This window comes from Caenorhabditis remanei, chromosome IV (genome assembly GCF_010183535.1).
Source record: "Caenorhabditis remanei strain PX506 chromosome IV, whole genome shotgun sequence".
Lineage (NCBI taxonomy): Eukaryota > Metazoa > Nematoda > Chromadorea > Rhabditida > Rhabditidae > Caenorhabditis > Caenorhabditis remanei.
The window spans coordinates 7,241,015-7,256,008 of record NC_071331.1 but is presented as its reverse complement, the minus strand read 5'-3'; the positions used below and the strand labels follow the sequence as shown (position 1 = coordinate 7,256,008).

Sequence of the window (14,994 nt, the reverse complement as noted above, 5' to 3'; positions counted from 1 at the left end):
CAATCACAGTATCTAGAAACCGTGAGTCAAAGTTTAATCTCAAAAAAAGAAAGAAACTTATGCACCAGCCTAATACTTCCTGTTTCAAAACTTTCTTATCCCGGTTTACTTGATTATATTATGGCTGATACAGGAGAAAAAACAGTCATTTTGAAAAAAAATTAGGAAGCTGACATCGGTGCTATTTGGATTCTCTAAAGCGATTTAAAATTTCTAACCGATTCATTTGATATTTTACTGGATAATAATGAGACTCTTCACTTTGAATAATCAGCTTAATTCAGGTGATTGAGAGTGAAGAACACAATTAAATAGATGAACTGGCAAAGTGAGGTAGATTAGTTTTTATGAGACCTTTCTGAAACTGAAGAATAGTTTGTTTTAATTTCAAAGATATGAATTAGTAAGAAGTCATAGCTTTAACAAGGGGCCCTCGGGGTCAATGACATCAGAATCCAAAAAAAGAAATCGAAAGAGCATCATTGAAAATCGATAAATCTTTTCTCAAAATCTGCTCACGAGACATCTTATCCACTGAATTTTCACTTCTATAGGAAAAAACTTGCAGAGTTTAAGCCAAAAAAAGTGAAGAAAACGATAAAAATGAGAAAATACTTAAATTGAGCATTCAGAGTGTCAGATGTCTCGTAAGTAGATTTACATATTATTCTTCAGTTTCAGAAAGATCTCATAATAATTGTCTAATTGGCACTAGTGTTACCTGCTCTTCAATCTGGCAGCCCTGGGGTAAACAGATGAACACTGGTCCTTAGTTTTTTTCAAACGGTACTGATATTTTACTGTTTCATTCTGTGCATGATTATTTGCATTTTATCTTTTGCATTCACTGCATAGATTATAGGTATCATGACTCGGAATTTTTTTTAAAATTATGCAGTTCAAAACGCACATTTGTTTTCGAACAGTATTACAAACGTGTTATCTTAACATCCAATTATGACCACAAAAGGTTATTATTTTCAATGACTGTTTCATACTCTGCGTGAACTAATGATTTTCCCTGAAGAAGAGGTTTAGCATAAAAAAGAAACGAAACCTTGTTAAGCCACGACTCTCGCATTGGTGAAGTGAGGAAGACAATTATAATGAGACCTTACTAAAACTGGGAAATAAGCATTCTGAGAGATGTTGAAAATGAGAGGAAGTGAAAGGCCAATACTTCCGAAGTTTGTGAGATTTTCAATTATCATAAAAAATTTTTGGAGGAACCGACGGAAAGTAGTTGGTTCTTATTACCCACTTTCTTGAAACTGAAACACAAAACGACATTTAATCTGGGGTTTCGAATCATAAAAATAATTATAATTACTGTCACCCGTCTTTTTTGTGGATTATCTTCGCCCAGTGTCTTTGTGCCAGTTTGTTTAGAGTTACTGAAATAGTTGTAAAAATTAAACATGGGAGCATTTTTTAAATCAATGAATATCAACATAAACTTTCAGAAACCGTGAATAACAATGAGTCGTTATTCACTTTGATTGAAAACTCCTATCGAATTGCTAGTTAAACAAATTATTTTTTATTGAAAGTTGATACCTATGTAGGTATTTTTGGACAATTTGCTCACAAAAAGTTCCATGTCCTTCATTTCCTGTTTCAGAGAAATAATGAATATCTCTGTTAGTATGGAAGATGAGAAAAAGAGGTTACCACCAGTCGACAGAGCTTGAAAATCTATTATACATCTTTTTCTACGGTTACATTTTACATTTTCCGTTCTGTTCAAGTGTATAACTGAAAAAGTGCCAAAAATGTGTCATTTTCCGTATTTTCCATGTTTCCGTGTTTTTGAATTTCAGTTTGTTAGAACTGATTTTATTAGAAATTCTGATGTAATCTAACCCGAGAGGATTCAAACCCGCGTCTACTGAAGTAATCTTCAGCCCAGGTATTATAGACTACTACATCCTCTGATCGACGAGTCTATCCGGTACCGACACAGATAAGAATGGTGGGGGAAGTTAATTTCATAATAAGTACCCTGTTTTTAGGAATTTTAATTATAATTTTATTGATTTCTAAATTAAAAATGTCCTGTTTTTTGGAATTTCAATAATAATTTTATTGATCTGTTGATTTTTGTTGTTTAATAAACATGTTTCGAGATTAATTTTCCAGTTTTCCACCATTTACATGGCAAAATTAGAAAATGTTCGAATTGAAAAGTTTCCAGCTTAGAAATTGCTCGGAATGTTGTAAAAATGAAGTATTATAACTAAAAAAAAGTTAGAAATAAGAAAAACTATGAAAAAAATAGGTAAAAGTTGAAAAAACCCAAAAAAAATTCGAAGTCGACCCATTTTTTGGGAAGTGGCATAAACTTTTGACGCGGCCTAAAAAGTGATTTTTTGATGGTGGAGCCGTATTATTGGAGGTGAATGTCTGAAAATTTGGTCATCTAGGTTTTTTTAGGCGCTGAATTTAATGGTATAACTGGTTTTTCTCGAGAATGTTTTGTTTTCGCAGAAACCCCTAATTTGGGGGGTGGCATAAACTTATGACGCGCACTGTATTCTGGGCCACATGGCCCATTTCGTGGGCAAAGTGCCGAAATTCGGTTCAACGCGCAGCATTCAGCTCCCTTTTCTCTTTCCCATTAATCACAATAATTAACAAGATTACACATTTTTGTACTTTTCTACTATTTATTTGTCAAATTCAAACACAAAACAATTATTTCAATAATTATGGAAAGTAATAGGATAAGCTGAAATTGGTCAAACTAGAAGATGGAACATAGGGATACAGGAAAAGGAAATAATTTTTCGTGAAAACTACAAATATACAAATTACAACAAAAAATTCAGAGTAAATGCAAAAAATTAAAGATAGAAGAAAATGAGCAGCTGGAGAGCGTAGTTGGCGATGATTCTTGTGTTGTTGAAATCATTTTTTGTTCAGCTGAAATTTCACCAAAAGTAAACAAAAACAAATAAAAAATACTTTCTTACCTGTTAAGTCGAGTTTAGATTTGTTTCATTTTCTGTGCGAAATAAGTAGAATTATATAAAAGGACGATAAAATTGGAAAAGAAACGAAATAAATAAGAAAAATCGTGGCGAAAAATCAGAGTGCGCAGTAGAGCGCGATTTCTCAACTTGTGCCCACTCCGTGCCCATGCTGCGCCCATTCATCCTCACCAAGCGCCCAACCTGTGCCCACATCCACCAAGTATTTCCTAACTCTCAACCTGTGGCCCAACCTGCGCCCAAACTAGGGCCCACTGGGCCATGTCGCCCTTTTTGCGGGCACTGTGCCCTATTCACGGGCCACATGGCCCAATCGAAAGTTTCGCTGCCCAACCCTTGCCCAAAAATACCTGAGTATAGACTACTACATCCTCTGATCGACGAGTCTATCCGGTACCGACACAGATAAGAATGGTGGGGGAAGTTAATTTCATAAAAAGTACCCTGTTTTTTGGAATTTCAATAATAATTTTATTGATTTCTAGGTTTAAAAAGTCCTGTTTTTAGGAATTTCAATTATAATTTTATTGATTTCTAAATTAAAAAAGTCCTATTTTTAGGAATTTTAATCATAATTTTATTGATTTCTAAATTAAAAAAGTCCTGTTTTTAGGAATTTTAATTATAATTTTATTGATTTCTAAATTAAAAAAGTCCTGTTTTTAGGAATTTTAATCATAATTTTGTTGATTTCTAAATTAAAAAAGTCCTGTTTTTAGAAATTTTAATTATAATTTTATTGATTTCTAACCCGGGAGGATTCAAACCCGCGTCTACTGAAGTTACCTTCAGCCCGATTATTATAGACTACTACATCCTCTGATCGACGAGTCTATCCGGTACCGACACAGATAAGAATGGTGGGGGAAGTTAATTTCATAAAAAGTACCCTGTTTTTAGGAATTTCAATTATAATTTTATTGATTTCTAAATTAAAAAAGTCCTATTTTTAGGAATTTTAATCATAATTTTGTTGATTTCTAACCCGAGAGGATTCAAACCCGCGTCTACTGAAGTAATCTTCAGCCCAGGTATTATAGACTACTACATCCTCTGATCGACGAGTCTATCCGGTACCGACACAGATAAGAATGGTGGGGGAAGTTAATTTCATAAAAAGTACCCTGTTTTTTGGAATTTCAATAATAATTTTATTGATTTCTAAATTAAAAAAGTCCTGTTTTTAGGAATTTTAATTATAATTTTATTGATTTCTAAATTAAAAAAGTCCTGTTTTTAGGAATTTTAATCATAATTTTGTTGATTTCTAACCCGGGAGGATTCAAACCCGCGTCTACTGAAGTAATCTTCAGCCCGATTATTATAGACTACTACATCCTCTGATCGACGAGTCTATCCGGTACCGACACAGATAAGAATGGTGGGGGAAGTTAATTTCATAAAAAGTACCCTTTTTTTTGGAATTTCAATAATAATTTTATTGATTTCTAAATAAAAAAAGTCCTGTTTTTAGGAATTTCAATAATAATTTTGTTGATTTCTAAATTAAAAAAGTCCTATTTTTAGGAATTTTAATTATAATTTTGTTGATTTCTAAATAAAAAAAGTTCTGTTTTTAGGAATTTTAATTATAATTTTGTTGATTTCTAACCCGGGAGGATTCAAACCCGCGTCTACTGAAGTAATCTTCAGCCCGATTATTATAGACTACTACATCCTCTGATCGACGAGTCTATCCGGTACCGACACAGATAAGAATGGTGGGGGAAGTTAATATCATAAAAAGTACCCTTTTTTTTTGGAATTTCAATAATAATTTTATTGATTTCTAGGTTTAAAAAGTCCTGTTTTTTGGAATTTCAGTAATAATTTTATCGATTTCTAGATTAAAAAAGTCCTATTTTTAGGAATTTTAATTATAATTTTATTGATTTCTAAATTAAAAAAGTCCTGTTTTTAGGAATTTTAATTTTAATTTTGTTGATTTCTAACCCGGGAGGATTCAAACCCGCGTCTACTGAAGTTACCTTCAGCCCGGGTATTATAGACTACTACATCCTCTGATCGACGAGTCTATCCGGTACCGACACAGATAAGAATGGTGGGGGAGGTCAAAGTTAAGAGCGATAAAGTATCTTGATTCTGGGATTTATAACTTACGTATATCAAATTGATGGTCATTTGATTCGTCTCGATCCATTGCTTTCTTGTCCACCGTTTGTTGCACTCGACCGTTCCTTATCTATCACGACTGTTGCTCTTCATGCGCTGTGGTTTACCACTGAAAAAGGTTATGTGGATATTTCAAAGATGGCCAAAAAGAGAAGATAGAAGAGTCACCATCCAGTACGGAAAGATGGTGGACGACTGAGCCAAGAAGATGATGATGAGGAGACTGGGGGCTAGTGGGCGGAGTCTAGTAGGAAACAGTCATCTGTTGGTCTAATAGGATAAGTGATTTCCCATGGAGATAAGTGAGCAGGTGGTTTGTGTTAACAGTAATGAGACAATAGGCAAGTGACTATCTAGTTTATGTTGTCTTGGGAAAGGGCATGGAAAAAGGAGGAAAGAGGTTGTTGAGGTCAAAAAAAACGTGAATATTCAAACGAAAGTGAAGTTGGGTGACAGGAGACGATAGTCATCTAGGGCGGAAGGACAGGTGGGCCCTCTTATCCTACCGTTCAAGGTTCCAAGTTTCCCCCAAAGTCATCCGTTCGGACAGATTTCTCAAAGAGATAAAAAGGCAGATGGTAATACGTGAAGAAACGTGCCCAAAACAATATACCAAGAGAGACAATGTGTAAATTAGTTGACATGTCTACGTTGGAGAAAGACATCTGCTATTTACTCGATCTATAACAGTGGGAATTGGGTCTGGTGCAACCAGACTATTTGGGGTCAGTATAATAATAGGGGTCAGGGAAAACGTAAGTTTTGTATGACAGTAACTAAAAAAGGACTAAGAATAGTTGGGTAATTTGATACTTAATTGAAAGTGGGCTTGTGACTAGAATAGTAAAACGAACTACCGACTCACGAAGAATTAGTAGTAAGTCTTAGTTTTACAGACAAAATGTAAGAAACGAATATTTGAGAGAAAGTCACTACAATTTATATCAAAACCGAATTTTGACGCAAAATAGAAGGGAAATTCATGGACACGTAGGGGGGAGAATGTGGGTAAATTTACAATCGGAAAATTCAAAAAATCAATGACAGTATATCATGAGAAATCATGGAGAAGCGTAAGGGTGGGAGACTTTTTGATAAGTTTAAGGCGGAAGAGATTATCTTCCATAACCCAGTATGAAATCATCCACAGCGTCATCTGACTCGGGCTCCGTGAGCCAAAACTTTGTATCTCTTCTGACTCTTCTGGATTGTCGGGCGACTGAAGCACAGAGTTGAGCCTCATTCATGTTACACGATCCACAAGAGGCTTGACAGTTTTCAGCCATCCATTGACGACGACGAGTGCAGAATTTTGGCCACGCCAGTAGGCACACGAGATGTGGCGATCGTGGCAGCCTGGAAATGAATAATTTTCTGCTTCGAAACTTTTATTTTTATGGCTGAAGATGTAATTCTATTGATTGTTGTTTCGAAATCTTTAATGTTTTTATGCAATGTTAATTTGAAAAAATGTAAACAGGATTAACTCAATAATTGTATTTTCCAATTCTCAATTATTTCCAACCAGTTTGAAACACATTTTATTGAATTTCACACTGATTTCCTGTTTCAATAATTTTTTATTCCGGTTTATTTGATTTTGGTGATTGTTATACAAGCGAATCATTTTTTGCAAAAAGGAAAAGCTAGCATTGGTATTATTTTTTCTTGTTCTCAAAAACGAATTTTTCAAATCTTTACTGTTTCGACGGGAACCTGCGCGTGATAGAAAAAAATCTATCCATTATTATTTGCGATTACATTCGCTTTGAAAACCATAGCCATCATGTCCCAAAACTAACAAGTAATCAGCTTTATTGAGGTCAGAGGAACTAGAAAAACAGAAAAATGACAGATGTAATACATTTTCTAGTCAAAATGACCATAAAAACTTGATTAAGAACACGAAAGAGGACTACTCCTCCTTCTTATCGGCGATTGAGGTGATGGTTTGACGACGGGCGGATTCACGGTTACGGACTTGGCTGGTCAGAAGGGCCTGGAAAGGTTTTATTAATAATCTCATGAGATAATCTATGAAAAAATCCTTGAGAGAACATTTTGGAACGGGAAAATTTTCTGAAACTTACACTCAAATCCATCAAATTTCCTCCATCCTGTTGTTGAATTCTTTGTTTCTCGATGGTTTGAAGGGTAGCATTCACATTTTCGATGCGATCAACAATACTGAACACGGATTCTTGCATTTGGTCGACACGACGGTTCAAGCTGAAATGAATCAGAAAATTCGGACCATTGATTGTCAAAGAAAATTCAAAGATTATCAGTTTTGTGAAACAGAATTTTAGTTTGCACAGGTCTTAATATTTCTCAAAAAGAAAACTTCTGCTTCATAACATTTTTTAAACATCTAACAAATAAAAATTGCTCAGTTGTAATTCTATTCCTATTGACAACCCTCTAACCCATTCCCTTACTTCGCATAATCCCTGTGATTCTCCATATAATTCCTCTTCTGCTCCGTCACTCTCGCCACTTCATCAGCAATATCCTCCGCCATTTTCTCCGGAATATGTTCGGTCATAGTGGTCACATTGAATCGAGTGAATGCTTCATTGATATCTTTCTCAGCGTATCCTGCACGATACAACATGATCTTGTAGTCCTCATAAGTGGCGTCCTCTCCAGGGGCATCCGGACGTTTTCCTCGTTTCGTTAGACCTCGGACTTTCTGGAATTTATTTGGATAATGAAAAATTTGGATACTGTTTTATTGAATAGTCAGAAGAAGCTGGAAATTGTTTCATCACTGATGGATTCTGACTGATAAATATGCTTACTCACATTCATAAACCAATCCAATATTCCTTCTCCATCCTTCTTTCTAGCCAACTCTGCCTTCACTTCCACATACGAATCGTTGATAATAGCCAAGAACATGTTGAGCAGAATGAACGAGACGAAGAAGACGTAGGCGACGAAGAAGGCGGGACCGAAGAATCTGTTACAGTTTTCCAGTGCGGAGAAGTTGAAGTCTCCGAGGATAAGACGGAGGAGAGCGAACGCCGAGTTGTAGAGGTTGGAGTAGTCGGCGATCTGAAATGGGAGTTATAGTTATTAGTATGGTAACAAAACAGAATGATTCTACTAAAGACTATTATCCTGCTAGAAACATTATTATCATACTTGCAAACCGGGACGGCGCGTATCTCCCTCAAATCGGAATCTTATGAGCTAAAAAATATACCAAAATGTAGATCTCGGGGAGTTCTATAACTGTGACCTACTGCGGACCGGATCGCTATTTGTTAATGTGCCGTGGGCTGGGCTGGAATGACCTATTGACTATTTTCCTGGCTTTTGGCAAGTTAAAGACTCACCAGTCGGTCTGTAGAAGGTCACGGATATAGAAATCGCCGAGATCTACATTTTGGTATACTTTTTAGCTCATAAGATTGCGATTTGAGCGAGTTACGCGCCGTTTTGGCCCGTTTTGGCCCGTTTCGGCCTGGTGTTATATTTCTCACCTGTGTTCCGAAGCACAAGTATCCAAACTGAGCGAATGCAAAGAAGAACACAGCAAACATGACTGCAAATCCTCCGATATCCTTTGCAGATCTGGTCAGTGTTGATGACAATTGAGACATTGTCTTGTTCACGGAAATGAACTTGAACACCTTGACCCATGCAATGAAAATCGCGCAGGCTTTGATATTCAAGTACGCGTTCTCCGCAGAAGTGACGTCATCAAACGGAGCATTTGTCAACCCGTTTTCTATGACAGAGTTGACACGATTCGTTGCAGTTTTTGTACGCTTCATGGATAGGATGATAGTGGCAACTGAGAATCCCAGCAACGCTACGTCGACCAGATTCCAGAATTGAGTGAGGTAGTGAAGACGGTGGCGGGCGATGGCGAAGAGCTCTTCGAAGATGAAAAAGAGAATGAATCCACAGAAGATCCCTTCGAAAACTATCATTCGGGTACCAGAGGAAGCTTGATAGGTCATCAGATTGTAGGTCATGATTTTAGGAGTCGTGATAACACCACCAGATGCGGGGAGCTCGAAGAGTAGTCTGGAATTGAAAATGTTTCAGTTTCATTGGCTTCATAATTCAATAATCTTTTAATTATTTTTACTCAACAATCATTTTCATGAATGATAGATAACTTACTTCACAACACAAAAAAGATTGATGTTTGCATTATACAACGCAAAGTCCACAACAATAGCTCTTGTTCCTCGATCAATCCATCGATTAGCTTTCAACGTGGCAATCGCTGACTGAGCTTCAGTGGATCCAGATACCGGGAGACGTTGAACGAATCCACCACCTCCGTAGGTAGAGATAGTACCAACAGTGTCGAAGTTTTCGAGTTCTTTGGATGTGGCGTAGATGTATCTGCAGGAAGGAATGGGGTTACGGTAAGTTTCAGTTGGAGAAAAAGTCGATGACCAATTGTGATTCACCGATTTTGAAACAGTTACTGTTTCAGTGAAACATTTTTTAAATTTCCGAGTGTATTAGTATTTATATGTACATGAAATTCCAGCTAAGGCTTCCATTTTGTTCAATTCTTGATCGACGTGACCGTTCGCCACCCTACGCAATTTCTTCTGTCTGCATGCGCCATATTCGACGACAATTTTTGAAATAGAAACCGGCTAAAGACTGACATTTTTCCGGTCGAGAAGGACAAAAATGAACAATTACGCACAAATAGGGACCTCGGTCGGCGGTCGGCCGGAGGTCGGACCGATCCCGACCCGCGGGGTCAGAGAAAGCACATATGAAACAACTGCGCTCCAGAAAAATTTGCATAAAGTTAGCGCGAGATTCAAATAAGAAATCCAAAAAAAATTTTGTGTGTGTTGAAAATTTGTATTTTTCCTACTTTTGATGAATTCGATATTTTTGGGCGAGATTAAGCCGAAAAGAAACGAGAAAATTAGAAAAAGTCAGCTTCTTTCGAAAAAATGAACACCCTATCGTTCGACATGGTCGGCCACGTTATAAATCCCGCATTATGGTTGAGCGTCGACTCAATTGGCAACCTGCCGCTTCATTAGACTATCGGTTTCGCGAGAAAATAATTAGAATTCATATGGACAAAAATGACTCTGTGCGACCTTACCGAATGGAAACGTAACTGTAGGTTGTACATATTTGAAATTGTTACTGTTTCAGTGTAACATTAAAAAAAACGCAAAGTTTTCCAACCATGGTACATCTTTGCACTAATTAACTTACGCATCAACACTGCCATCTGCCACATTTGTCTTGTCCTCATACTTCTCCTCATAATTCGCAAAACACTCTTTGATCTCCCTCTGGAAACTCTTCATCACAGTACACGAGTCATTGGTCACTCTCAACATCCGAATCCGAGGCTCTCCTAACAACCGGTTCTCATAGTAAATCATGTTCTCGTTATCCGTCGAATTCGAATTCTCCGTCCAATAGATACCGGGGATCAGGACTTGGGAGAACCACTGAAAACGTAAGTTTGTGACTATTCTAATGTAATTTTAAATAGCTGCGGAAATCAAATATATGAAACAGAAAACCCCCACTCACATCCCAGATATTATCCATGGAGGTGCAAGATCCGAAGGCTGGGGCTCCGTTGGCGCCAGAGGCGGAGACGAAAAGATTGCTCATGACTTTGGTGTAATAGTAAGATTGGATGCTATTTTGGGCGAAGGCAACTGGAAAATAAATATCGTTCTCGTGGAAAAATGTTTCATTTTTTCGTAAAGAAGATTTTCAAAAAACTATGCTGTTTCAAATACATAGCAGATTTGTTTAGTTACGCAATTCAGCAATGTTTTTAGTGTGTTGAAATTTTGTATGTTTCCCATTTTTGATGAATTCGATATCGTTTGTGAGAACCTTAATCGTAAATACTAAGAAACATGGAAAAAATCAGCTAAAAGTTATGAGCCGTTTTCTAAAAAGTGAAGATGTGAAGGATTTTTTGATATCATCGGATTGAGAAAAAATTGAGAGTTCCAAACGTGTGGTCCATTTCTGGATTGATCCACGTCATAAAAAGTTATCAATCGTTTTCTAAAAAGTGAAGATGTGAAGGATTTTTTGATATCATCGGATTGAGAAAAAAATAGAGGATTCCAAACGTGTTGTCCGTTTCTGGATTGGTCCACGTCATAAAAAGTTATGAGCCGTTTTTTAAGAAGTGAATATCATAACTTGCTTCAAAATGGTGGTAGAACAAAAATTCAAAGCTTGCTTGGCACCGCGCCACCTAGCGGAGCCCGCCGGCAGGCGGGGGACGCTAGTCAGCAAAAAAGAAATTGGGATTAGTATTACCTACGCTTCAGTCTGAATTCTGAGAGAATTGGAGTGGACAGATGAACAAAACACAAAACATCAAGAACACAAAAGAGGACTACTCCTCCTTTAGTTATGTGAAACAGTATTTTTGTTTGCACAGGTCTTCAGATTTCTTCAAACGAAAATTTGTGTTTCATAAAGTTCCTGAAACATGTGTTAAAACTAAGAACACTGTTTTATTGTATAGTTAGAAGAAGCTGGAAATTGTTTCACCACTGTTGGATTCTGACTGACAAATATGCTTACTCACATTCATAAACCAATCCAAAATTCCTTCTCCATCTTTCTTTCTAGCCAACTCTGCCTTCACTTCCACATACGAATCGTTGATGATAGCCAAGAACATGTTGAGCAGAATAAACGACACGAAGAAGACGTAGGCGACGAAGAACGCGGGACCGAAGAATCGGTTACAGTTTTCCAGAGCCGAGAAGTTGAAGTCTCCGAGGATAAGACGGAGGAGAGCGAAGGCCGAGTTGTAGAGGTTGGAGTAGTCAGCGATCTGTAATGGAATTTTAATAATTGGGCAGGAACATAATGTATTAACTTTACCCTTCATAAAACCCGCTTGAAACATTATTATCATGTTTGCGAACCGGGCCAAAAAGGGCCAAAACGGGTCGGCGCGTTACTCGCTTAAAACGCATACATATGATCTGAACAATAAACCAAAATGTAGATCCCGGCGAGTTCTATATTCGTGACCAACTACGGGCCGGCTGGCTATTCGTCAACATGCCGCAGCCGGGAAAAAGTGCTAAAAAGCGAAAATGATCAAAAAGCCATTACAACGGGTCTGATGGCTATTCGGCTATTTGATGTGCCGCGGGTCGGCTAAAATTGCATTTTTGACATTTTTCACGTTTGACACTTTTTCCCGGTTTGCGGCATGTTAACGACTAGCTATCCGGCCCGTATTGAGCCACAGCCGTAGAACTCGTCGACATCTATGTACATTTTGGTATATTTTTCAACTCATAAGATTTGAGCAAGTTCGACACCGGCCCATTTTAGCTCGGTTTGCAAGTATGATATTTATTTCTCACCTGAGTTCCAAAACACAAGTATCCAAACTGAGCGAAAGCAAAGAAGAACACCGCAAACATGACAGCAAATCCTCCAATATCCTTTGCAGATCTGGTCAGTGTAGATGACAATTGAGACATTGTCTTGTTGACGGAAATGAACTTGAACACCTTGACCCATGCGATGAAAATAGCGCAGGCTTTGATATTCAAATACGCGTTTTCCGCAGAAGTGACGTCATCGAACGGAGCATTTGTCAAACCGTTTTCTATGACAGAGTTGACACGATTCGTTGCAGTTTTTGTACGTTTCATGGATAGGATGATAGTGGCAACTGAGAATCCCAGCAACGCTACGTCGACCAGATTCCAGAATTGAGTGAGGTAATGAAGACGGTGGCGGGCGATGGCGAATAGCTCTTCGAAGATGAAAAAGAGAATGAATCCACAGAAAATTCCTTCGAAAACAATCATTCGGGTACCAGAGGAAGCTTGACAGGTCATCAGATTGTAGGTCATAATTTTGGGAGTCGTGATGACACCACCAGATGCGGGGAGCTCGAAGAGTAGTCTGGAATTGAACATTTTTCGGTTTCATCGGTTTCATAATTCAATATGCGTTTTCACTCAGCAATGGTTCGGTCAAACTTACTTCACAACACAAAAAAGATTGATGTTTGCATTATACAACGCAAAGTCCACAACAATAGTTCTTCTTTTTTCTTTTTAATGTACATATGTATTTGGCTCTGAAATATGTAAAAGTGAAAAATGAATTTTTTTCTTCCAAAAAAAATCATCATTGCAACATTCAAAACACCTGGACAGGGTAATAGAAGAGTCTATATGAAGCATCTGCGCTTCAAAAACTTGAGTAAAATTTTCGCGAAACTCAAGAAATCTTTCCTAAAAACTGTTGTGTGTTGAAAATTTGTAGTTTTTCTTTTTCTGATGAATTCTATATTTTTGTGCGAGGTTTAACCGAAAATAGCGAGAAAAATGAAAGGAAAGTTAGATTCATTCGAAAAGTTTAACTATTGTTTGTGCACGTTATAAACACGCGATTTGGCTGAGCGGCGATTAAATTGACAGTCTTACAATTGGTGTGCAAATGTGCTTTATTAGACTCCCGATTTTGCGGAATAGAATTTGAATTCGTATGGACTAAATATGGCCCTGTGTACGTGACCAACAAGCCATTATATTCAAGAAACGTTTGGAATGTGATAAATGGGCGGTGCCTAACACAATTGTACCGCAGAATTTTTTTAAGCTGTCATATAGTTTTCATATAATACTAATATCTTTACTATTAACAAACGCAAACAGCTGTATGTTTTTTTGTCTGTCGCCGATCCTACCGCCCTTCCTACTGGACCGATTTTCTTCGAATTTGGACCAAAAGATCAGAAATTTTCTCTTAACGATGCCCGTCTTTTTCTTTTTTCAAACTTCTCAAAATTACGACTTCTGGATCAAAAATACTGCTTTTCAAGCCAAATTCGACGAGAGAAAAAAAACGTACCGACAGTGTCGAAGTTCTCGAGCTCTTTCGATGTTGCGTAGATGTATCTGCAGGAAAAGGAGGGGTTACTGTATGTTTAAGTTGGAGAGAAATTTTTCGATCAATTGTGGTTCACCGATTTTGAAACAGTTATTGTTTCAGTGAAAAATTTTTAAATTTGTCATCTTTCAAATAGATATTCTGTCAACTAAGAAGGAATGGGTGACTGTAGGGTAAAGCTAAAATTCGGTTCAGTTTTGACCGGTCAAACCGATCGCCAATCTAAGCAATTTTTTTCTGTCTGCATGCGCCATATTCGACGACTAAAAACTGACATTTTTCAGGACGAGAATTGCCAAAACGAAAAAGAAAGAAATATTTTGAACAGAGTTAGTACTTCCAATCTTTGATGAGCACAGGTCTAATATTTCGATTTTCCAAAATCATTCGAAATTCGTCAAATTTTTCGAAGGGTATCATGTTATGAAGGCATTGTTAGCTCACTTTTCACAAACTGAATTTCGGATTATTTTGAAATTTGTGAAAAAAAATTAAACTGCCGATAAATACGTAAACACTTCACTCAGAAATGCGGACCTCGGTCGGCGGTCTAGCGGTGGTCGGACCGATCCCAACCGGTCCTAATGGAAGCCTTACTGTAGCGTGTACATAGCGAAAATTTTTACGGTTTCAGTGTATCATGAATTTAACGCAATGTTTTCCAACCATGTTCTGATCTCTGGTTAAATATAAACTTAAAATAAAAACTTACGCATCAACACTGCCATCTGCCACATTCGTCTTATCCTCATACTTCTCCTCATAATTCGCAAAACACTCTTTGATCTCCCTCTGGAAACTCTTCATCACAGTACACGAGTCATTGGTCACTCTCAACATCCGAATCCGAGGCTCTCCTAACAACCGGTTCTCATAGTAAATCATGTTCTCGTTATCCGTCGAATTCGAATTCTCCGTCCAACCTCAATTTTCTAGTTCTGATTCGCAACGATTTTGATTCGGG

The 14,994-nt window shown here is 37.4% G+C and overlaps 1 protein-coding gene across 1 annotated transcript; it reads right to left on the bottom strand.

Annotated features, from left to right (window-relative positions):
• Positions 1 to 7,038: 7,038 nt before the first annotated feature.
• GCK72_012688 (uncharacterized protein) lies at positions 7,039 to 14,915 on the bottom strand (the record flags this gene model as incomplete). Its single annotated transcript, XM_053729320.1, has 11 exons — positions 7,039 to 7,122; positions 7,214 to 7,352; positions 7,562 to 7,815; positions 7,929 to 8,180; positions 8,612 to 9,161; positions 9,261 to 9,488; positions 10,338 to 10,579; positions 10,665 to 10,795; positions 11,688 to 11,943; positions 12,488 to 13,037; positions 14,743 to 14,915. 11 exons carry the CDS (start codon positions 14,913 to 14,915, stop codon positions 7,039 to 7,041), a joined length of 2,859 nt encoding a protein of 952 aa, XP_053584092.1.
• Between the last annotated feature and the right edge of the window lie 79 nt (positions 14,916 to 14,994).